Source organism: Plecotus auritus (genome assembly GCF_963455305.1).
Source record: "Plecotus auritus genome assembly, chromosome: 3".
Taxonomy (NCBI): domain Eukaryota; kingdom Metazoa; phylum Chordata; class Mammalia; order Chiroptera; family Vespertilionidae; genus Plecotus; species Plecotus auritus.
In genome coordinates, this window is record NC_137772.1 from 93,317,546 (window position 1) to 93,342,138 (window position 24,593).

The following is a 24,593-nucleotide window of genomic DNA, read 5'->3' on the forward strand; positions in this document are numbered from 1 at the left end:
GCATGAGTTCCCTGTAAATGTTGGAGATTAAACCCTTATCGTTGATATCATTGGCAAATATGTTCTCCCATGCAGTGGGCTTTCTTGTTGTTTTATTGATGGTTTCCTTTGCTGTGCAAAAGCTTTTTATTTTGATGTAGTCCCATTTGTTTATTTTCTCTTTAGTTTCCATTGCCCTAGGAGCAGTATCGGTGAAGAAATTGCTTTGGCATATGTCTGAGATTTTTCTGTCTATGGATTCCTCTAGTATTTTTATGGTTTCCCATCGTATGTTTAAGTCCTTGATCCATTTTGAGTTTATTTTTGTGTATGGTGTAAGTTGGTGGTCTAGTTTCATTTTTTTGCATGTATCTGTCCAATTTTCCCAACACCATTTATTGAAGAGACTGTCTTGAATCCATTGTATGTTCATGCCTCCTTTGTCAAATATTAATTGAGCATAGTGGCTTGGGTCAATTTCTGGGTTCTCTTTCTGTTCCATTGGTCTATATGCCTGTTCTTGTACCAGTACCAGGCAGTTTTGAGAACAGTGGCTTTGTAATACAGCTTGATATCTGGTATTGAGATCCCACCTACTTTGTTCTTCTTTCTCAGGATTGCTGTCTTTTTATTCTTGAGTCAGTTTGGTAATTTGTATGTTCCTAATCATTTGTGCATTTTATCTAAGTTATCTAATTTTTTGATGTATAATTATTCATATTATTCTCTTATACTATTAAAAAATTCTATAAGGAGATTGAATCAGTAATCAAAACCCTCCTGATAAAGAAAAGCCTAGGACCAGGCAATTTTACTGGTAAATTATACAAAATTTTAAAGAATTAACACTAATTCATTTAAAAATTCTCCAAAAAATAAAACAGAAGGGAATACTTCTTAACTCATTCTGTGAGGCCAGCATTACTCTGATACCAAAACCAGATAAAGATATCACAAGAAAACTACAGACCAATATCTTTTATGAATAAAGATGCAAAAACTCGCAACAAAATACAAGCAAACTGAGTCTATCATCATATGAAAAAGGATGATATGCCATGGCCAACTAGAATTTATTCCAGAAACCCAAGGTTGGCTTAACATAAAAAATCAATGTAACATACCACATGTACTAGGTGGAACTGAAAAAGGGCAAAGGTGAAAAGTCCCCTCAAAAGATCAATGTTCAAGTCCTAACCCTCAGTATCTGGGAATGTGACCTTATTTGGAAATAGGGATGTAATCAAATTAAGATGAGGTCACAGTGGACTAGGGTGGCCCCTAACCCGATGACTTAAGAAGAGGGAAATTGGACACAGAGACACAGGGATGCAGAGTGAAAATGCCATGTGAAAATGGACACAGAGACTGGAGTTACACAATAAGCCAAGGAATGCGTAGGGCTGCTGGGAACTAGCAGAAGTAGGGGACAGGCATAGAATGCATTCTCCCTGAGCCTCCCACAGGAACCAACTCTGCTGATCCCTTGATCTAAGACTGTAGTCTCCAGAACCGAGAGAAAATAACTTTCTGCTGCTTTAAGCCACTCAGTCTATGGTATTTTGTTACTCTAGGAATCTAATATATCACATTAATACAATGAAAGGAACCACATGATCATTTCACTTGATACAGAAGAAGTGTTCAACAAAACCCAACATCTATTCATTAAAACAACCAAAAACTTTCAACATGGGACAACCGGATAGCCACATACCAAACAATGAAGTTGGGCCCTTACCTCACACTGTAAGTAAAAAGTAACCCAAAATTAGTCAAAGACCTAAATATAAGAGCTAATAACATTTTTAGAGGAAAATATAGGGGTACAACTTCATGAACTTGGATTTGGCAATGTTTTTTAGCTATGACCAAAAGCAAGAGCAACCAAAGAAAAAATAAATTGAAGATCAAAATTTAAAAATTTGTGAATCACAGGACACCATCAAGAGCATAGAATGGGAGAAGATACTTGCAAATCATATACATGGTAAGCGTATAGCATCCAAAATACAATAAAGAACTCTTATAATTCAACAACAAAAATACAAACAAGCACTGAGGCCGGTTTGGCTCAGTAGGTAGAGCATTGGCCCATAGACTGAAGGGTCCCAGGTTTGATTCCAGTCCAGGGCACATACCTCGGTTGCAGGCTCTATCCCAGGCCACAGTTGGGGCATGTGTGGGAGGCAACCAATCAATGTGTCTCTCTCACATCAATGTTTTTTTCTCTCTCTCTGTCTTTTCCCCTCTCCCTAAAAATGGAAATATATCCTCAGGTGAGAATTAACAAAAAACAAGCCTTTTTACAAAGGGGCCAAGGACTTGAATAGATAATTTTCTCCAAAGAAGATATACAAATGGCCAATAAGCACATGAATAAGTGTTCATCATCATTAGTCACTGGTGAAATGCAAATCAAAACCACAGATATTACTTCACACCCACGAGGCCAGCTACAATTTTTTTAAAATGACAATAACAAGTGTTGGCGAGGAAGGGGAGAAACTGGAACCCTGAACATTATTGGTGGGAATGTAAAATGGTGTAGCCTCTGTGTAAAACAGTTTAGCAGTATCTCAATTAAGTTACACACTGAATTACCATAACACTGAGCAATTACTTCGTGAGTATGTACCTAAAGAATTGAAAACATTTGTTCAAACAAAAACTTGGACAAGAATGTTCACAGCAGCACTATTCACAATAGCCCAAAGTCCATCAACTAAAGAATGGATAAACAAATTGTGATATATTCATACAATGGAATATTATTAGGCCATAAAAAGGAATGAAGTACTGATTATGTTACAACATGGATGAATCTTTAAGACATGCTAATAAAAGAAACCAGACACAAAAGGCCATATATTGTGAAATTCCACTTATACAAAATATCTAGAATAGGCAAATCCATAGAGATTGAAAGCAAATTAGTGGTTGCCAGGGCTGGAGATAAGGCAAAACAAGGAGTAATTGTTTAATATATGTACAGGGTGATGAAACTGTTCTAACTAGATAGTGGTGATAGCTGCATAACACTGGAATTAGACTAAATGTCACTGAATTGTACACTTAAATGGTGAAGCTTGCATTATATGAATTTTACTACAATGAGCTACAATTACTTACTTAAAAAAGTAACATTTACAATGTGATACAAAATGCCTGATGTATTAGTATGTTAGGAAGTCACATACTGGAGCCAAATGTGTGGCTTTTCTAATTACCATGCTGTGAAGTTTTAGCTAGAAATTGTCTGGCATTGCCCTAGCTGGTTTGGCCCAGTGGATCCCCAGGTTCAATTCTGGTCAAGGGCACATACGTGGGTTGCAGGCTTGATCTCCGCCCCTGGTGGCGTGGCGAGGGGGGGGGGGGGTCGTGTGGGAGGCAACCAATCAATGTGTCTCTCTCACATAGATGTTTCTCTTTCTTAGTCTCTCCCCCTCCCTTCCACTTTCTCTAAAAAATCAATGGAAAAATATCCCTGAGTGAGGATTAACAACAACAAAAATGAAATAGTCTGGCATTTGTGGTAACTACATAAGTAACTCATAACAGTCTTTCTTTTTAAAAAGAAGATTAAATATACTGGGCAAACTAAGCTTCTCTGTATCAATCTGAAATAAATATAAAATGTGTTGGAATTTGCAGACAGGCATCACTGGATCAACTCCATTCAATCCATATATTGTACAATAGACCTAAAAATGGTTACATTTGTTTTCAAGTTTAAAATTTTGCCTTATTTTTATTTTGTAGGGGTTTTGAACTCTGCTGCCTCTAAAGGTAGATGCTGATTTGAGGCAACTAATGCAATACTGCAGGACTCCTTTGGGGCAGCTGGGACACTGAAGGGCCCTGGTCAAGGCTTGAGATGAACCATTTCATAAGAAATGCACTTCTAAATCAAGGTCTGGGAAACCCAATATTTTTTTTTTGTTTTGTTACCCTCACCGGAGGATACTTTCTCCATTGATTTTTAGAGAGAATAGAAGAGAGGGAGGGAGTGCCCTTGACTGGGAATCAAACCCGAGACCTTTTGGTGTGTGTGTGGGAGGAGGGGGGTGGCAAGGACATACTCTAACCACTGAGAAAACCAGCCAGGGCAAAACCAAATCATTTGAATATATGTTCAAGATAGAGCATTTGTTGGTTCTGTCTGCTGTACCCATTTTTAAATGCTATTTTCAATCCCCCCAGAAGTTATACAAATGAAATTACTTGTGACTTTTCTTTTTAGAATGCAGTCCTATTGTCTGTATCCCTTAATTTACACAACATGTTTCAGAAATGTGATTTATGGAGAAAGACAAATATCACGACCACAATTCAAATATTTCAGAAAACTAAGAGTATTTTAAGCCTGAGTGCTTTTAAAAATGAACAACAAAAAATTCTTATTTTACACACATATTCATTCATTCTATTCAAGTTCTATTTTGCCAAGAGGGATTTGTGCTGGACCCAATATTGGATAGCTAGTTTTCTCCTTTATAAACCTTACTGTCTGTGATGCATGCTATAAGCCTGGAGTGTCTTGTACATGGGTTTGAAATTGGGGCTCTTGTTATAGTTACATAGAAGTTACTAAAAAGAAAATTTCATTCTGTGCAAGGGTAGAATAAGACCTTTTCATTCTAAAGGTTCACCTTCCCAAATGAATACAATATTTAGACTATTTTGACACTAGTTAAGACTAGCTGATGAAACATTAGCTGATATAAACACTTTTTCAGTGTACTATTAAAAAATTTTTTATGAATTTTTAAGTGTTTAACCAACTTTCTTTTTTTTAATTTAATAAATCTTTATTGTTCAGATTATTACAATTGTTTCTCCTTTTTCCCCCCATAGCTCCCCTCCACCTGGTTCCCACCCCACCCTTTGCCCTTACCTCCCCCCACACTGTCCTCATCCATGGGTGTACGATTTTTGTCCAGTCTCTTCCTGCAACCCCCATACCCTTTTCCCCCAGAGAATTATCAGTCCACTCCCTTTCTATGCCCCTGATTCTATTATGTTCACCAGTTTATTCTGTTCCTCAGATTTTTAATTCACTTGATTTTTAGGTTCACTTGTTGATAGATATGTATTTGTTGTTCATAATTTTTCTCTTTACTTTTTTCTTCTTCCTCTTCTTAAAGAATACCTTTCAGCATTTCATATAATACTGGTTTGGTGGTGATGAACTCCTTTAGCTTTTTCTTATCTGTGAAGCTCTTTATCTGACCTTCCATTATTAAATCAGATCATAGCTGACTCCTAAATTCATTTGGTCTCAACTGCTTTTTCCATCAGTAGACTTAGATTTGGTGCATCGTGACTGGGGAAGTTGGCCTGTTAAAAAATGGGTCCCTAAGGAATTGGGTAATTTAGGGTTAGTCTTTCACCAAATTAATGTGTAATTCTGCTTGCTTTTCAGTAAGACCACATGAAAATTATTCTCAACTAGGATGTTTCTTGTTCTGTATACTTTTTTTTAGATGAATTATCAAGCTGGCCTTTGAATTTTGGAATAAGCTAGGATAGAGCTTCTTGTTTTCATAAAAATGGCTATTGTGGTCAACTGCTAGGATGTGAGTGACAGAGTAATATTAGTACACTTAGGACCAATTTTGGCATGAGTCATCCCCAAATTGTAGCAGCTCTGAGAGGTGAGTCAAAGGCACAGACCACCCACACCCCTACATGGTTTGGTGGAAAGTGGCAACATGTCCTTTGCGGTTAAGGAGGTTAACAGAGAAGGGAAAGGAGAATTAGCTCATAGCTGATTCCTACATTCATAAAGGGCACATCTCTGGGAAAGCCAGATGACAGAGACAAAGGTCACCTGAACCTAGTATCTTAGACCTAGACTTTAGTGTTACTCATTCTGTAAGTGAGGAAATGATGGATCCAGATGGATTTGCCCAAAGTCACTGCTGGCAACTGAGCCAGAACAAAAACCTAGGGCCCCTACTTCCATCCAGTTCTTTCCTGCTGTCACCACACCATCCTGCTGTCAACAGGAGAACATGTGGAATGGCATATCATTTCAGTCCCTGAACTTATCAGCAAGCTAATGAAAATGAGACACTAATAATCTGGCAAAGACATTTTTAGTCATGTGTTCCACATTTTCTGCACCTTCTGGAAGGTGCTTTGGGGGAAAACTATCAATAAAGAACTGTGAGAAAACTCTAGGCCTTCACTGTTACTTTTTCTAAATAACAAGATACTATTTTTGGCAAGTAAACAATTCGGTTCACATCTCAGAAGGAACATAGTTGGGATACAGGGTAGGATTAGGGTTATACACATATGCAAGTAAACAAGCAGTCAACTATTTTTAAATTTACTTAATCTGTCTGATGATTAGATGATCCAAATTCTGATCTCAAAGGATGAAAGTAGGTTATTTCTATTTTGCCACCCACTGAATTATGCATAATTTTAGCATAATTATATAAAGTTTGCTCTCTTCTAGGATGAGATATTAAAATTCCATGGAGGCTGAATGACATGACATACAGTTTTACTATCAAAAGGGTCATAAGAGGGACAATCATTTTATACTACATAGGCATTTTCTAGTCCACAGCAGTCTATTTTTGTTCCATCAAATTTGTGTTTATTTTTTATGAAATAATTATAACAGAGAAGAGTATAGGAATAATTGAAATTTTTAAAATAAAATATTACAGATATAATTAAAGCCTATTGGACACTTCATGATACCATTCTCTTCCCTAACCCTCCCCTTCAGGTTTTTAGACTATAACTGCATAACTGAATCCATATATGGTATTGTTTTTGCATGTTTTCAAACTTTAAATAACATCCTTTTAATGTTTGTTTATCCCATTCAATGTTTCTGAGGTTTATCCACACTGATACATATAACTCTATTAATTTTAACCCATTAATATATGCAATTAATGGCTATGTCACAATTTTTATTTCCCTAGCCATTTATGTTTTTCCCCCTCTAATTTTACACCATTCTAAACAACGTTGCAACACACATTTCTGTACATGATTCCTTATGCACACTTTCAATTCTTAATTTTGCTAAACTGTTCTCAAAGTAGTTGTACCACAGTGTATGAGGGTTCTCACAGCCTTCAACATTACCAAAATTTGATATTGTCAGACTTAAACATTTTTTGCCAATATAAAGAATGTGAACTGATATCTCATCAATATTTTAATGGACATTTCCATGATTACCAGTAAGATGAGCATCTTCAACTATTTATTGGCCAATTAGGTTTCCTCATCTGTAATTATCAACTTGTATCCTTTGCCCATTTTTCTATTGAATTGTTTGTCTTTTTATAAGTTACCAGAGGCCCAGTGCATGAATTCATGCACGGGTGGGGTCCCTTGGAGTAGCCTGCAGGGATTGGGGCCCCAGCTCGCTCCCCCAGGCTTGCAGCCCCAGCTCAAACCCCCAGCCTTGCAGCCCCGCCTGGCAACCTGCCATGGCCTGGTGCCACCCCTTCATCCGCTCCACCATCCCGCCTGTGGGGCGATTGGCACCCTCCAACCCCTGCCTGAATCCCTCAGCGCCTGGGAGCCGGGCAGCGGCCCCACCCCCTGCCACTGCTGCTGGTCACCATCTGTGGGGCAATCGGTTTGGGCCAGGCCCCCTGCCCGGCTCCCTCGGTGCCTGGGAGTGGAGCTGCAGCCCCGCCCCCCGCCGCCACTGGTCACCATCTGAGGGGCAATTGGCGGGGCAATCGGGCCCCTGCTTGTACCCGCCTTGGCCTGGTGCCACCCGCTCACCTGCTCCACCATCCTGCTGTGGTCCCACTCTTGTCGGGGCCCATCAGCGGCAGCAGTGCCTCCACTGCTGCCTGCTACCAGCACCACGTTGCAGACACCCACCATGTTTCCCGCCACCCCGTGGTGGTCAGCACATATCATATAGCAAGTGGTCAAACTCCCGGTCAAACAACTGCCCCAGGGGACCATTTGCATGTTAGGCTTTTATTATATAGGACTCGAGGCCCAGTGCATGAAATTCGTGCATGGGGGGGGATCCCCCTCAGCCCAGCCTGCACCCTCTCTAATCCGTGATCCCTCTCACAATCTGGGACTGCTGGCTCCTAGCCGCTCGCCTGCCTGGTTGCCCCTAAATACACCCCCTGTCAGCCCAATCACCCCTAACCGCCTCTGCCTGATGGCCTGATCACCCCTAATTTCCCCCCACCCCCCGCTGGCCTGGTCGCCCCCAACTGCCCCCCCCACCCGGCCTTGTCACCCCATGCAGCCTTCTGTTCGATCATTACTGTGAGGGCATCCTGACCAATTTGCATATTACCCTTTTATTAGTACAGATTATTAGTATTGATATGTATCACATTCTATCCTGTCTTTTCACTCTGCTTATGTCTTTTTCAGCAGTTTTAAATTTTAATGTGATCAAGTTTATTAATATTTTCTATTATGTTTTATGATTTTTATTTCTTTTTAAGGGAATTCTTCCCACTCTAAAATCATAAGAACAGTCTCCTATTTTCTCATCTAAAAGTTAAAAAATTTTGCTTTTCAAGTGTAGTAGGTCTTTACCTAGAATTTATTTCTGAGTATAATGGAGCATAGAACTTTCTTTATAGATAATCCTTTGCCTTTGACCACTTATTGAATAGTGAACCTTTTCTTCACTGATTTTTTTTAATAATCTTTCCACTATCAAATATCAAGTTTCATATTTAGTAAGGTTTATTTCTGGGCCCTGTATTCTGTCTTGTTGTCCTATTTGTCTATCTCTGTGCCAATACAATATTGTCTTCATTTATTACAAATCCATAAGGTGTTTTTTTGTTATTGTTGGCATTTCAGGTTTTATTTTTTAAATAAATTTTCATTTTTCAATTACAGTTAACATAGAATATTATATTAGTTTCAGCTACACAACATGACTACACATTTATATAACTTAAGTGATCACCCCAATAAGTCTAGTACCCATCTGACACCATACAGTTATTATAATATTGACTATAATTGACTGTAATGCTGTACTTTACATCCCTGTGACTGTTTTTATAACTGACAATTTCACACCTTATTCCCTTCCTCTTTTTTGCTCATCCAGCCAACCCCCTCCAATTTGGCAACCATCAAAATGTTTTCTGTACCTATAAGTTTGTTTCTGTTTTGTTTGTTCATTTATTTTGTTTTTCAGATTCCACAAATAAGTGAAATCATATGACATTTGTCTTTCTCTATCTGGCTTATTTCCCTTAACATAATACCCTCTAGGTCCATCCATGTTGTTGCAGATGGCAAGATTCTTTTTTATGGCTGAGTAATATTCCATTGAATATATGTACTACTTCTTTATCCATGCATCTTTTGATAGACACTTAGGTTGCTCCCATATCTTGGCTACTGTAAATAATGCTGCAATGAACATAGGGATGCATATGAATTTTTGAATTAGTGTTTGTGGTTTCTTCAGAAAAATATCAAGAAGTGAAATTGTTGGGTCCTTCTTTGTCTCTTATAGCCTTTGTTTAAAATATTTTATTTATTAATTGAGTTTTAGATATAGGGACGGGAGGGAGGGAGGGAGGGAAAAAGAGAAAGAGAGAGAAACAATTTGTTGTTCCACTTATTTATACATTCGTTGGTTGATACTCGTATGTGTCCTGAATGAGGATCGAACCTGCAACCTTGGTGTATCAGGATGATGCTCTAACCAACTGAGCTATTTGGTCAGGGCCTAGCCTTTGTTTTAAAGTCTATTTTGCCTGATATAAGTGCTGCTACCCCACTTTTTGTTGTTGTTGTTTTGTTTCCATTTTCATAAAAATTTTTTTCCATTCCTTTACTTTCATTCCTGCATGTCTTTTGAAGTGGGTCTCTTATAGGCAGCATACATATGGGTCTTATTTTCTTATCCATTCAGACATCATATGTCTTTTGATTAGAGTATTTAATCCATCTATGTTTAAAGTAATTATAGATAGGTATGTAGTTGTTGCCATTTCATTATTCATATTTATCTTTTTCTTCTTCTTCTTAAAGAAGTCCCTTTAACATTTCTTGCAATATTGATTTGGTGGTGACAAGCTCCTTTAGCTTTTTTGTGTCTAGGAAGCTCTTTATCTGTCCTTCAATTCTAAATGACAGCTTTGCTGGCTAGATTAATCTTGGTTGAAGGTCTTTGCTTTTCATCACTTTGAATATTTCTGGCCAATCCCTTTTGGCCTGCAAAGAGTTTGTTGAGAAATCAGCTGATAGTCTTATGGGAGCTCCCTTATATGCCACTAACTCAGGGGTGGGCAAACTTTTTGATTCGAGGGCCACAATGGGTTCTTAAACTGGACCGGAGGGCAGGAACAAAAGCATGGATGGAGTGTTTGTGTGAACTAATATAAATTCAAAGTAAAGGAGCGGAGGGGAGAGCAAGAGAACCGGATAGAACAGCCAGATCCGGCCCACGGGCTGTAGTTTGCCCACGGCTGCACTAACTGGTTTTTTCTTTCTGCTTTTAAGATTCTTTCTTTGTGCTTAACCTTTGTCATTTTAATTATGGTGTATCTTGGTGTAGGCCTCTTTGAGTTCATCTTGTTTGGGATTCTCTGCACTTCCTGGACATATGTGTCTATTTACTTTGGCAGGTTAGGGGAAATTTTCTGTCACTATTTCTTCTGATAGGTTCTCAGTCCCTTGCTCTCTCTCTTCTTTTTCTGGTACCCCTATGATGCAAATGTTGGTTGATATCCCAGAGACTCCTTAAACTATCCTCATATCTTTGGGTTGTTTTTTCCTTTTGCTGTTCTGATTGCGTGTTTTCTGCTACCTTGTCTTTCAAATTGCTGATTCAATACACTCATTCATCTAATCTACTGTTGATACCTTCTAATGTATTCTTCACTTCTGATTGGTTTATTTTTATGTTTCCTATCTCTATTTTCATGTTTTCCATGTCTTTGTTAAAGTTCTTACTGATTTCCTCCACTATTCCCCTAAGTTCATTGAGCATCCTTATAACCAATGTTTTGACCTCTGCATCTGGTAGATTGCTTGTCTCCATTTTGTTTAGTTCTTTTTCTGGAGTTTTGTTCTGTTCTTTCATTTGGGACATATTTGTTTATCTTTCATTTTGGTTGCCTCCCTGTGTTTTTTCCTGTGTTAGGTAAAGCTGTCTCCTAGTCTTGGTAGAGTGGCCTTATGTAGTAGGTGTCCTGTAATGCCAGTGTTACAACCTCCCTGGTCACTTGAGCCAGGTACCCCAGGTGTTTCCCTGTGTGGGTTGTGGTTGTGTGTGCCCTCCTGCTGTAGTTGAGCCTTGATTGCTATCGGCATGCCAATGAGAGGGACTGACTCTCAGGACTGACTATGACTATAGTGGAGGAGCTGTTGCGCAGGGGCTCACCATATGAAGTAGGATTCCCTTTAGCAAGGCTCTGATGCCTTCTGAGTCCACCCTTTAGGTGTGTGTTTGTGGCGATGGTTGGGTGGTCCTCTGGTGTAGTCTGAAGCTGGCCTCTGGGTGTGCTTGTTCTGGGGTCTCTTAGGAAGGGGTCAGGTGCACTACCTGTGCCCTGCCCAGGGCCACTTAATATGATCTGCAGATGGTTGGTGCTTGTGCCAGACTTGGGGTTGGTTAGTAAGAAGTATGGGCACAATGAGGCCAGATACTGCTTACATGAAGTTTGTGAACCTTTGAGAGAATTTAGAAAAGTACCAAGCATGAGCCATGACAGGCTGTTTGTATGGAAAAGCCACTGGAAGTGGCCTGGGTAGGCCATCAAGTTGGGTGGGTGGGGGAATCACCAGGGCTGGGCAAATGGTTTTAGCTGTGTTGATGGAGACTCAGACTTGGTGCCAGCCTGAGCCTGCAGGCTAGGTGGGAGGACCAATGGCCTCTGCCAGCCCATCTGTATGAAAGAAAGCCGCCTTTCCAGCCCTCACCCTGAGCCAGATAAATAAGTTACTCCAGTGTGTCCTGGCGCTTTTTCAGCCACAATCCCAGCACTGGGGCTCAGAACAGTTGAGTTCATCAGCGAGTAAGTCCATGCACAGGCCCTAATGCCTAGGACTCCAGCAGCCCTCCTCCTTCTCACCAGATTGAATCCTCTCAGCCTCAATCCCCGTTGGTTTTCACAGCCAGAATTTATGGGGACTTCTCTTCCCTGCACTGGAACCCTGGGTTAGGAAGCATGATGTGGGCCTGGGATCTCTCTTCCTCAGCAGGGACCTCTGAAGCTGAGAAAACTGCCACATATGGGTGTGGGACCAGCCCATTCTGTGTCTTCACCCTCCTACTTGTCTCGATGTGGCTTCTTTTTTAACATATTTTTATTGATTTCAGAGAGGAAGGGAGAGGGAGAGAGATATAGAAACATCAATGATGAAAGAAAAATCATTGATCAGCTGCCTCCTGCATACCCCCTACTGGGGATTGATCCTGCAACCCAGGCATGTGCCCTGACTGGGAATTGAACCTCCTAGTTTATGGGTTCATGTTCAACCACTGAGCCACACTGGTCGGGCTCAATGTGGCTTCTTTTTTATACCCTTAGTTGGGGGTGACCGGGCCTGCAGGGAAGGGCAGTTGGGATTTCTGTTCCACTACACTTCAGGTGGTTCTCAATGATTGTTGTTCTGTAGTTTAGTTGTAATTTTGATGTGGTCACGGGAGGAGGCAAGCATAGCATTTTCCTACTCTGCCACTTTGACTGGGCATAATAAGTTTAAAATCTGGTAGGGAGGATTCCCCTATCTGTTCTTCAAAATTACCATTGATACTCCTAGGCCATTACTTGTGAAAGGGGTCAATGGGGGAGGGAAGAAAGGGGACATCTGCAATACTTTCAACAATAAAGATAAATGTTTAAAAAGCAAACAACAATAACAACAACAACAACAAAAAACAACACAAAAAAATAACAAATCTTAGAATTAGCTTGTTAAATTCCAGGAAAAGTCCTGTTGGGATTTTGAATGGAATTTATAAATTAATTTTGGATTTAAATTGCTCCAGTGACTTTTTGGATAATGAAGATCTGGTGGCTGAAAGATGGATTAAAACTGTTTTTTACCTCTCAGAGCAACAATTAAATCCTATATAATAAAAGCCCAGTATGCAAATTGACCGAACAGTGGAATGACTGGCAGAACAAAAGTTGCTATGATGCACACTGACCACCAGGGGGAAGACATTCAATGCAGGAGCTGCCCCCAGCCCACAGGCCCCAACCAGCGGCGGCAGTGGGGGAGCAGGACTGGTGAGTGGGCGGCGCCAGGTCAGCCAAGGTGGGTACCCGTGGGGGCCTCCCTGATCGCCCCACTGGTTGCCCCATAGATCAGCCCTGATCCCTGGCCAGGCCTAGGGACCCTACCCATGCATGAATTTTGTGCACTGGGCTTCTAGTATCTTATAAATTGCCATGTGTCTGTGTATAGACTGATAAATTCAATTAATGAACATACCTTATAAAGACTAAAAAAAGCTCACCTAGCCTGCAGGAATATTTAAGTAAACTAAAATAAATATACCCTATGATAAACTATGATGCCAATAAAACTACTAGCTCTAAAAATGAAATATAATGATAATGAATTAATGTTTACTGATGTTATAGCATTCAGTGATAAAATCAGGATACAAATTTTGTATACAATGTGAATACAGCTGTAGGAAAAAAAACCTTCAAATATGTGCACAGGAAAAGAAAACTTACTAAAGTCTTTACAATAGTTATGGGATTACAGATTAGATTTTTCTCATCAACTATCCTATCTAATAAAAGAGTAATATGCAAATTGACCGTTACTCCAACACACAAGATGCTGCCCCCATGTGGACACAAGATGGCCACCACAAGGTGGTGGGGATAAGGTCTGCAAGGGAGGGCAGTTGTGGGCAATCAGACCAGCAGGGGAGAGCAGTTGCGGGGGGACCAGACCTGCAGGGGAGGGAAGTTGGGGGTGATCAAGCCTGCAGGGGATGGCAGTTAGGGGTGACCAGGCCGGCAGAGGAGGGAAGTTGGGGGCGACTGGGCCTGCAGGGAAGAGCAGTTGGGGGGGACCCAGGCCTGCAGGGGAGAGCAGTTGGGGGGGACCAGGCCTGCAGGGGAGGGCAGTTAGGGGCAATCAGGCTGGCAGGGGAGCAGTTAGGCATCAATCAGGCTGGCAGGGGAGTGGTTAGGGGGTGATCAGGCTGGCAGGCAGAAGCGGTTAGGAGCAATCAGGAAGGCAGGCAGGCAAGCAGTTGGGAGTCAGCAGTCCTGGATTGTGAGAGGGATGTCCGACTGCCCATTTAGGATCGGGCCTAAATGGCAGTCGGACATCCCTTGAGGGGTCTCAGATTGGAGAGGGTGCAGGCTGGGCTGAGGGACACACCCTCCCCCCCGTGCACTAATTTCGTGTACCAGACCTCTAGTAATCTATAAAAATCTAATGTCTAAAGTTTCTAGGAGGCCATTTGATTACTTACTAGAGGCCCGGTGCATGAAATTCGTGCATGGCGGGGGGCCCTCAGCCAGGCCTGCGCCCTCGGGGGATGTCCTCTGCCAATTTAGACCCGATCCCTGCTGGCTTAAACCAACAGTTGGACATCCCTCTCACAATCCAGGATGCTGTATGCACCAGTGACCACACTTTTCATACAGATGAAAGGCATCTTGCTGTTGTATGGGCAGCTACATTTTTTTTGCCCTGATTATAAAAAGTAGGATATAACATGATCCTTCTGAGGCAGTAGTCCCATTTTCCCCATCTTATGGGTGGAAAAACTGAAGCAGAGAGAAGTTAAGTAATTGGCTTTGTCACACAGTTATAAGTGTCAGAATCAGGGCTGACCACAAAATGTGCAAGCCAGAGTCCATGCATGTCATAGCTGCATCATCCTGTTTCTTCAGTGTTAGAGTTGGGAGGGCTGTTGGGAGGGACCAGGTCTGCAAGGGAGGGCAGTTGTGGGCAATCAGGCCAGCAGGGGAGGGCAGTTGGGGGGACCCAGGACTTGCCAGGTTTTAATTTTTAAATCTTAGAGACTGTTCCCAATATATAGGGTAGGGTCCCTAGGCCTGGCTGGTGATCAGGGCTGATCTGTGGGGTGACCGGTGGGTAGGGTGATCGGGGTGCCCCAGCTGGCACCCACCTTGGCTGGTGGCCTGGTGCTGCCCAGCAGCTGGCCCTGGCCCCCAATCGCCGCTGCCCGTTGTCCCCTGGTGGTCAGTGCGTGTCATAGCGGCTGGTCATTCCGCTGGTCATTCCACCGTTCGGTCTATTTGCATATTAGGCTTTTATTATATAGGATACTAATGAAAAAAGTATTAGGAAGAGATAGCAGGTATTACAGGGGCTAGCTTTCTTTCATAGGAAAATGCATTTACAAAAATATTTATGAATAAGTAATAAAAGTGAGTAGTACCCAAGTGTTTCTTCATTGCTTCATTTAAGGTTCAGAGAAATACTTAAGGTAGAAAGCAAAGCATTCAAATTCTCACACTCAGGATTTGGGTTCTAGCTCAGTCACTGATTATTTTAGTAACTTTTAGGAAACAGTATCTACCTATCCTATCTAATAGAGGGAATATGCTAACTAACCGTCACACCCTCACAAAGATGACAGTGCCCACAGCCAATAAGGAGGGAATATGCTAATTGACTGCCAAGCCCTTAAAGATGGCGGCGCCCACAGCCACAAGATGGCGGTGCCCAGTCCCCTGAGCCCCGCTGGGGTGGCAGGCGCGCAGCATAGCTGGGACTGCCCCCAGGCAGGTCCGTCCACTTTGTGCGCCTGCCTCCAGAGTCCCCCAGTCCCCTCAGCCCCCTCGGATGTTGGCTGCCCAGCTGCCCAGGGCTGGCCCAAGGCACAGGCAAGCCTCAGATGTCAGCTGCCCAGCCGCCCAGGGAAGGCCCAAGGCGCAGGCAAGCCTTGGATGGCGGCTGCCCAGCTGCTCAGGGTTGCCCGAGACTCAGGTAACCAGGGCTGGCCAAGGCTTGTGCTGCCAGCAATGGCAGCAGCAGAGGTGTGATGGGGGCATCGTCTTCTCCTGATCACCAGGTCGCCTCCTGCCCCTGAGGGCTCCCAGACTGTGAGAGGGGGCAGGCCAGGCTGAGGGACCCCCATCCAGTGCATGAATTTTCATGCACCAGGCCTCTAGTTTTCTTAATAAAAAAAAGAAAATATTTAGAGATATGGATTAGTTAGAAACCTTTTAGAAAGAAATGGGCATTCATTAATATAACTCTAAAATTTCAATTAAGTCATGCAAAACAAAAAGACTGCCTATTTAATTTTTTCTCAGGTATAAAGGAGAATAAAAAGTAAGGAGTTTGCCACTTGAAACTAGAAAACAAATGCCCACTTTATTTCTGTAGCTTACACTTTACCTTAAAGACGTGAAAGGCTTCAAATTGAATATTGGGACTTTTATCTCGAAGGAGGTTCATCATCAGTTTGAGGTTCTCTGGCTTGCTGATGTACTTTGTCATAATGGCAAAGTTGTGTCTATCCAGGATCAGTTCACCCAGCAGCTATAAACAAATAAAACAAAAAAATCAATGCTATAATCTGAGAGCCATCTTATTCAAAATACACCTCATTGCTTCCCACTGGAAAACAAACTATAAATGTGATTTTATTTTTTTAAAAATATATTTTATTGATTTTTTACAGAGAGGAAGGGAGAGGGATAGAGAGAAACATGGATGAGAGAGAAACATCGATCAGCTGCCTCCTGTACACCCCCTACTGGGGATGTGCCCGCAACCAAGGTACATGCCCTTGACCGGAATCGAACCTGGGACCCTTGAGTCTGCAGGCTGATGCTCTATCCACTGAGCCAAACCGGTCAGGGCTATAAATGTGATTTTAGAATGTTGACATAAAAAAAGTTGAGAGTCCTTAAGTGCATCTTAAAGCACAGGCATGAAAGCAGTAGTTATTTTAAGCTTTTTACAGTTTTGTTAAAGTCGGTACTTAATGCATTTCTGAATCTATTTTTAAGCCAATCATTGCTGCAGCTTTCAAAAGCTCACTCTGTAGCTCTAATCAAGAGCTAGTGAGAAACTAATTTATTATTTTCATTGCTTAAATTATCTTGAGGTAGGATAAGAATAACAAAATTGACTTTATAATTATACCCCCATTACCTAAATTAATATACTTTAGTAGCTTACTGGGGAAAAAAATAGGTTATGTAAAGTGGCTTATATTTTCCCCCAAATTTTTATTACAAACTCTGATATATAACCAGAAAAAAAAAATAATTGATTCTCAACCCAAATGAAGTTTAACATGTGCAGCACCTTTTTATAAAAAAATAAAGCAAAACATTTTCTGGTGACAAATTAATAGTTCTCAAAATGCAGCATTGCTCCATGTCATGAACTGAATCTATGTGTTCTCCAAAATTTACATGTTGAGATTCTAACCTCCAACATGATGGTATTAGGAGGAGGGGTCTTTAAGAGGTTAGTACATGAGGGTAAAAACATCATGAATGGGACTGATGCTCTTATGAAAGGGACCCCAGAGAGCTCTCTCACTGCTGGCATTTTAATCTTGGACTTCCCAGCCTCCAGAACTACAATAAATAAATATTTCTTATTTAAGCTACCCAGTCTATGGTATTTTGTTATAGCAGCCAGAACAGACTAAGATACTTCAAAACAAAATAAAAATACCAAAAGTGAGAATAGTTGAAGAGACTCTAACAGCACAGCTTAATGTGCTGCTGCTCCATCTCATAAACTTGTATTCTCACTGTAGTGGTAGCAATTCCTAAAGCTTTGGCAACCAGGCAGTTGAAGTGTATCCTTAACATAATTTTATATGTGATATATTTATTTTCCAAATCTCCTATTTACTGGAATTTTTCTAGATGTCCCAGGATAGTAATACATCGCAAAGATGTTTAAGTTCTGGATGGAAGGAGAAAGCACATGAAACTGTCTATCTCACAATACTGTCTAGCAACATAACCCCAGGTGTAGGGGTGTGTATGTAGTAGGGGTGTGTGCGTACGTTGTGTGTGTGTTTGGCAGCCACGGAACAACAACCCTGCCTGTGATGCATCTTTTGTCTATTTAACAAATGAGAAGTACACACCTTTAAGTAATTTTAGTGCACAAAAGTAATGTTTGTTAAACATAGAAAATGATGACCATAGTTGCGTGTTAGCTGGTTACCAGTTAGTCATATACATATGGAATGGCAAGCATGTAAATCGTTGATCTTCATCTTCCTTAGTCTCTCTGTAGCATCTAAAGCTAACTGAACAGTCTTCCGGAAACTTTCTTTGCTTTTGGTTTCAAGGCCATTTCATTCTTCTGGTTTCTTACCCCTTGCAGCGTATTCCTTTGCTGCCTCTATTACTGACTTGCCTTCCTTCGGCACTACATATGCAGGAATTTTCCAAGCTGTATACTTGTTTTTTCTCATTCATTCATTCATTCATTCATTCATTCATTCCAAGCTGTATACTTGAATCACTTAGCTTTTATTTCCCAATAGTCTCAACTAAGTCCATGGCTTCAACTATAACATCTGGGAAGGTGTCTCTCAAATCTACATTTCCAATTTCAATTTCTTTCCTAAACTCCATTCCCACATTTCTAACTGTCCACCAGGCAGCCCCAGCCAAACACTTTCCTGGCCTATCACACTTAATGTCCCTTTCCTCTTTTCTCTTTGTTAATGACATCATATCTTCCAGTGCCTTAGGGCAGAGTGTTGAAATCTTCCCAGCTCCTTTCTTTCTCTTGCTCCTCACATAAAATCTACATCCAAGATCTTCCAATTTTCTGTTCCTAAGAGCCTCAAAAATCTTTCACTCAATTTTTACTGCCAGTACCCTCATCCAAACCCTCACTGCCTTTCATCTGGACGACTGCAACAGCACACAAATGGTCTCCTCTGCAGTCTTCAACCAATCCAATCCACTCTGCACATTATGTCAAACAAATCTTCCCAAAGATCAGCCCTATTCATGTTACTAATTGCACTTATAAAGCAGATGCATAAACAAACAAATGTCTAGATTCCTATGGATGGCACTCAAAGCCCTTTGTGATCTGAAGTCATTCCTGCTGCTTCCTCTCCTCCACTCCCTGACTTAAGTCTTCCTTATTTGAGGGTCTGTGGCCTTATTCCCCTTGCTCCATCCCCCCATCCCAGCTTTATTTATATATATATATATAAAAGGCTAATATGTAAAATGTCCCCTCGGGAGTTCGGCCAGGAGACCAGGAGTTCAATCACTTGCTATGACGTGCGCAGACCACCAGTGGGTGGCACAGAATGAAGGAAGGCCCTGGTCGGCAGCCGGGGAAGGGAGGCCCCAGCTGGCAGCCAGAAGAAAGGCCCAGGCCGGCAGCCAGAAGGCCTTGATCAGCCCTGATTGCCAGCCAGGCCTAGGGACCCTACCCATGCACAAATTTCATACAATAGGCCTGTAGTTTAGATATAATTGACAAAACTGTACACACTTAAAGTGTACATTATAATAATTTCATATACATATACATTGTGAAATATTTACCACAATCACATTAACACATCCACCACCTCAGTTGTGTGTGTGTGTGTGTGGTGAGAATGCTTAATATCTACTCTCAACAACTTTCTTCAAGTATACAATTCAGTATTGTTAACTATAGTCACCATAGTGTACATTAGATTCCCAAACCTTATTTATCTATAGCTAAAATTTTATAGCTGTTGATCAATTTCTCCCCATTTCCCCTTACCCCCAGCCCATGGTAACCACCATTTTACCCTATGTTTCTGTGAGTTTTACTTTCTCCCAGGCTGAATCTCCTCAACTGCCTCTGTGCTCTTTGTTTTCCCCAGCTGTACTCACACTGTCTTGCAGTACAGAGCTACTTGTGAGTCTCTTTAGAATGTAAGCTCCACAGGGCATGCATCAAATCTTGTTTGTGTTTGTACCCTTCACAGCTTGTGTGATAAATGTGGATAGTGTTGGGGAAATAAGGTCCTATTACCACAGAATCTTCTCAACAAATATAGAAGGAAAGCAGTTTTATTACTGAAATAGAGGCCTGGTGCATGAAATTTGTGCACAGGTAGGGTCCCTAGGCCTGGTTGGCGATCAGGGCTGATCGGGGCCTTCCAGCTGCTGGCCAGGGCCTTCCTTCCCCGGCCGCTGGCCACCAGCCAAGGCCTTCCTTCATTCCGCGCTGCCCCCTGGTGGTCAGTGCATGTCATAGCGAGTGATGGAACTCCCAGTCTCCTGGTCGAACTCCTGAGGAGACACTTTGCATATTAGCCTTTTATGTATATAGGTAAGCATAGTCAAAGCACAACACTGTAGGTAATCTATGAAAAAGACAGATAAAACCACATTTATTTACACAGCCAAGGAGCTACAATTGTTACATACATATATCCTCAATATAAAAGGTAACCTGCCCCCTATAAGAGGACTTGCCAGCATTATTTGCTGTGCACCTTTTTATAGTTCACTCTAAATTCACCTGGCCATTGAGGTAGCACTTTGTTTTAGCTAATTGACTCTATCCAACAAATAACAAGCATAATAAAACCTTTCTTACCTCTCTAACAAGAAATGTTTATAGGTTGGAGAGAAGCACCAAGGTTAAACTCCCCTGGTGACAGGGAGATGGTGCGCTACTTCTTAGATGTTTACAGTTCAGTGAGATGACTCCCAGATGTTCAAAAAACAAAACAAAACAAAACAAAACCAACCACTTCTGGGTTGTAGAGCTGACAAGAGGCTTCTACGTTATATACATGTATATATGTATATATAATATACACTGAGTGGCCAGATTATTATGATCTCTGAACGCATAATAGTCTGGCCACTCAGTGTATATATTTATATATTTGAGGCCCGGTGCATGAATTCGTGCATGGGTGGGGTCCGGACAGCCTGGCCAGGGGGAGGGGACATGGGCGGTTGGCCGGCCTGCCTGCTGGTTGAACTCCTGGTCGAGGGGACAATTTGCATACTAGCCTTTTATTATATAGGATATACACTGAGTGGCCAGATTATTATGCGTTCAGAGATCATAATAATCTGGCCACTCAGTGTATATCTTTATAATACATGTATATAACATATCTTAATACTAGTATATAGATATATATCTAAAAATGTATTTCTATAAAAATATATAATCTAATGTAATCTATACCACATGTTAATATACATCACACACATATACATATGAAAAGGTCTTTTAGCAACAATTTCATTTAAAAAAACTAACCCTTAAAATGTACATATACACATTCAATAAACATTTGCTGATGTTTATGAGTTAAATTCAGATTAAGTCACTTCAGTTTTTATTACATGGGGATGTCCATCCTTTGCTAATATAATTTCACTACTTTTCTGAAACAATTGTGTTAAATCACTTGGTGAACAACACTGAATCTTTTAGCCAGTAAGTGTTAATCTATTTTAATTAATACTAACAATGACAAAATACTGCACTTCATGGAAAAAAAGTTGTATTTTTTACTTCCTTAAATTTTATTTTACAGGCTTCATACTATATAGTAAAGCCATGCACATCAAGTAGATATAATGAGTGTGTTTTTTAACTTAGGGTTTTAATTAAATTGACCAGAGTCCAAACCGCTCCCAAATTCCACCAAGGTTCTTTTGAATTATAATCTTTCTATCTAGTAATTAAATGTCAGGCCCCTGAAGAAGACAAGAAATACATTTCTAAACTCTGTCACATGAGTGAAAGGAATTTCTCTGTTAATTACTTTTTATTGACACTAGGAACCTAAGCTCCCCAAAATAGTTTAGGAAAATTTAGAATATGATTAACAAAAGGCAGCAGGTAGCACTATTTTGGAATCAGAAAATAGCATGTGAGGAACATAAGTGACCCCATCTTAAAGCTAACCCACTGTCCTGACATCTGGGTGATGATGGACCCTAACTTCCTCCCTTTCCCTGGGTGGCTCTGGAACAGGAACCAGAGCTCTGGGCTGATCTCAAGATTCACATCAATTCTCTCTCTAGGGCAAGACACTCTCCCTGTTTCTCTTACCTCTCTCTGGCACCGAAGCCTCTGGCACCTGATCTCTTTGCTCATCCACGCATTCTCACTGCTCTCATAACATACAAAGTCTGGCGGGGTGAGGGGTGGGGGTGGAAGGTTCAGGAATCCATCGTGTTGTTACTGCACGAGGCCGCTTTCTTTAAGGTCACTTTTATAACTGACAAACTGGACTTGGCCTCATATTTTGGCATGTCGGTCCTTTCTAGGATTGGGGAGCTGCTTTCATACATTGCCCTTCCACAAAACACCTAGCTTTAATATAACTCATTACTTGAAGAATACTGTAAGTAGACTATTGTAATACCTCTTGTTTCCTATAATTATAAAACATCTATATATAAAATATTACAGAATCCAGAGACATAAACAAGGTTATGTTAAAATAGAATATACTGCTGCCACCCACACATCTAATTTCCAAAAGGAAAAACCAACAGCATGCTAGCAGAGCTCTTCAAAACAATGTTTTTCTGTTGAAGAAAACAATAAACAATATTTAGTGAGTTCTTTCCTTGAATAGAGTGATACAAGACCATTTTAGCAAGTCTCTGCCTATAATGTGGCATTCAAAAAAACCAACTCTTCGGTAACCTTTTAAACAATTTCTGCATTCTCAGATATGCTTTATCTGCCTTTTACTAGTTTCTTGTCTTTTTTTTTTTCTTTTCTTTTTCTTTTCTTTTTTTTTTTTTTTTTACTGTTCAACCAGTGCTCGGTTTTACCATATTCTTAAATATTTTCAAGACACTCAACTGTAAAGAATTTTAGGCAGGAATAGCAACCATTGTAGCATGTCTGCATGGATTAATAAATAGTAAGAAAGAGGTCTTATGAGTCAGCTGAGGTATTTGTAAATGAATAGGAAACATAATCAGTTTGAAAAAGGGAGTGTTTTAATACCAGATACAAACTCTGCTGCTTCTTTCTGGTGTCACTGGGAACAATGCAGAGGTCTCTAACCAGAGAACCATGTGCAGAGGGAGGTTGGGAAATGGAGAGGTGGGTGACAGCAAACAGCAGTGAGGAATGGACTGTCCTTCCTTCCCTTTGCTACCCACCAAATTTGTATGACATAACATACCAATCACATAGCCACTGTATTAACAGACTTCTATTTTTAAATGCAAATGAATCCTGGTAGGAATAAGTCTAATTCACACTCTAGTCCAGGGGTGGGCAAACTTTTTGACTCGAGGGCCACAATGGGTTCTTAAACTGGACCGGAGGGCCGGAACAAAAGCATGGATGGAGTGTTTGTGTGAACTAATATAAATTCAAAGTAAAGGAGCGGAGGGGAGAGCAAGAGAACCGGATAGAACAGCTGGATCCGGCCCGCGGGCCGTAGTTTGCCCACGGCTGCTCTAGTCCCAATTACTTATTTAGAATTGATCAAAACCTTCCAGAGATTAAACTCTGGGGATAATGATGAATATCTATGTGCATATATATATAAAAGCCCAGCAACCATGATGGTGGAACAACCAGAATGACTGGTCGCTATGACGCGCACTGATCACCAGGGGCAGATGCTCAACGCAGGAGCTGCCCCCGGGTGGTCAGTGTGCTCCTACTACAACGGGAAAGCCACTCAGCCAGAAGTTGGGCTCACGGCTGGCGAACTCAGCAGTGGAGGTGGGATCCTCTCCCACCTCCACAACATCACTAAGGAGCAGCAAGCCAAGAGGTAAAGAGCGAGTGGGTAGGTGGTAAGGAGCAAGCAGACGGGCAGTAAGGAGCAGCGAGCCAAGCAGTAAGGAGTGAGCAGGCGGGCGGTTAGGAGCGAGGGGTCCCGGATTGCGAAAGGGTGCAGGCCAGGCTGAGGAACACCACCCTCACCCCACCCCCCATGCACGAATTTCATGAATCGGGCCTCTAGTTTACTTATAAAATTGCTTTTTATTTTATTGAACAAACATATCTATTGCTTACCATGAGCTAGGCTCTGCTCTAACCACTTTCAAGTATTAACAAGGGAACAGGATAAGGTGGGGCTGAAGATATCTTGAAAAGAGAATGAGACAATAGGCACAGGGTAGAAGGAGATGATAGGATAGTAGGAAAGGAAAAGCAGAAATTAGAACCAGAAGAGGGATGTTTTAATAAAAAACTGCCAGTTTTATAACTTTGCCTAAGACTCTACCTAGCTAGAGAAAAATTTCTGTCACAAGTTCTTGTTACTGCTGAAAATGGAACAGGGATAATTCTAAAGTCTATGACCCTCAGCTTTTTTGACCCCTAAATTTAGTTGTCACCTTAGTTTGTAACAATGTCTCTACTTTGGTCCAGTATCTGACAGATTCCCACTGAAAAGAGGAAAGATTTGAAAATGTATAAGCAATTTCCCATGTTCTGGCCCTTCAGACCATTGTCACCTCCATTTACTGTTTCAATTTCCACTTCCCTCCCAGGGAGACTACCTCTTATACTAGTAAACATGGACAGCTGTGTTTTGGCTGTCCTTGTGGAGCCCTTCACAAATAAGCAATTCTGTCTTCAGGTACATGGCTGTGGCAATAGGATGCATCCTTATCTTCAACTGCGTTAACCAGCTGGACATGGGAGAGCCCGGCATTGATGTCACTGCCTTTGCCTAG

General features: G+C 41.2%; 1 protein-coding gene across 17 annotated transcripts in view; it reads right to left on the minus strand.

Annotated features, from left to right (window-relative positions):
• CAB39L (calcium binding protein 39 like) overlaps positions 1-24,593 on the minus strand; it is a 179,029-nt gene that overhangs the window by 13,305 nt on the left and 141,131 nt on the right. For all 17 annotated transcript variants that reach the window (XM_080661939.1, XM_080661938.1, XM_080661937.1 and 14 more), the window contains one exon: positions 16,321-16,464. In XM_080661939.1, the coding sequence (XP_080518065.1) occupies positions 16,321-16,464 (144 nt within the window). The remainder of the gene's footprint in view (positions 1-16,320; positions 16,465-24,593) is intronic.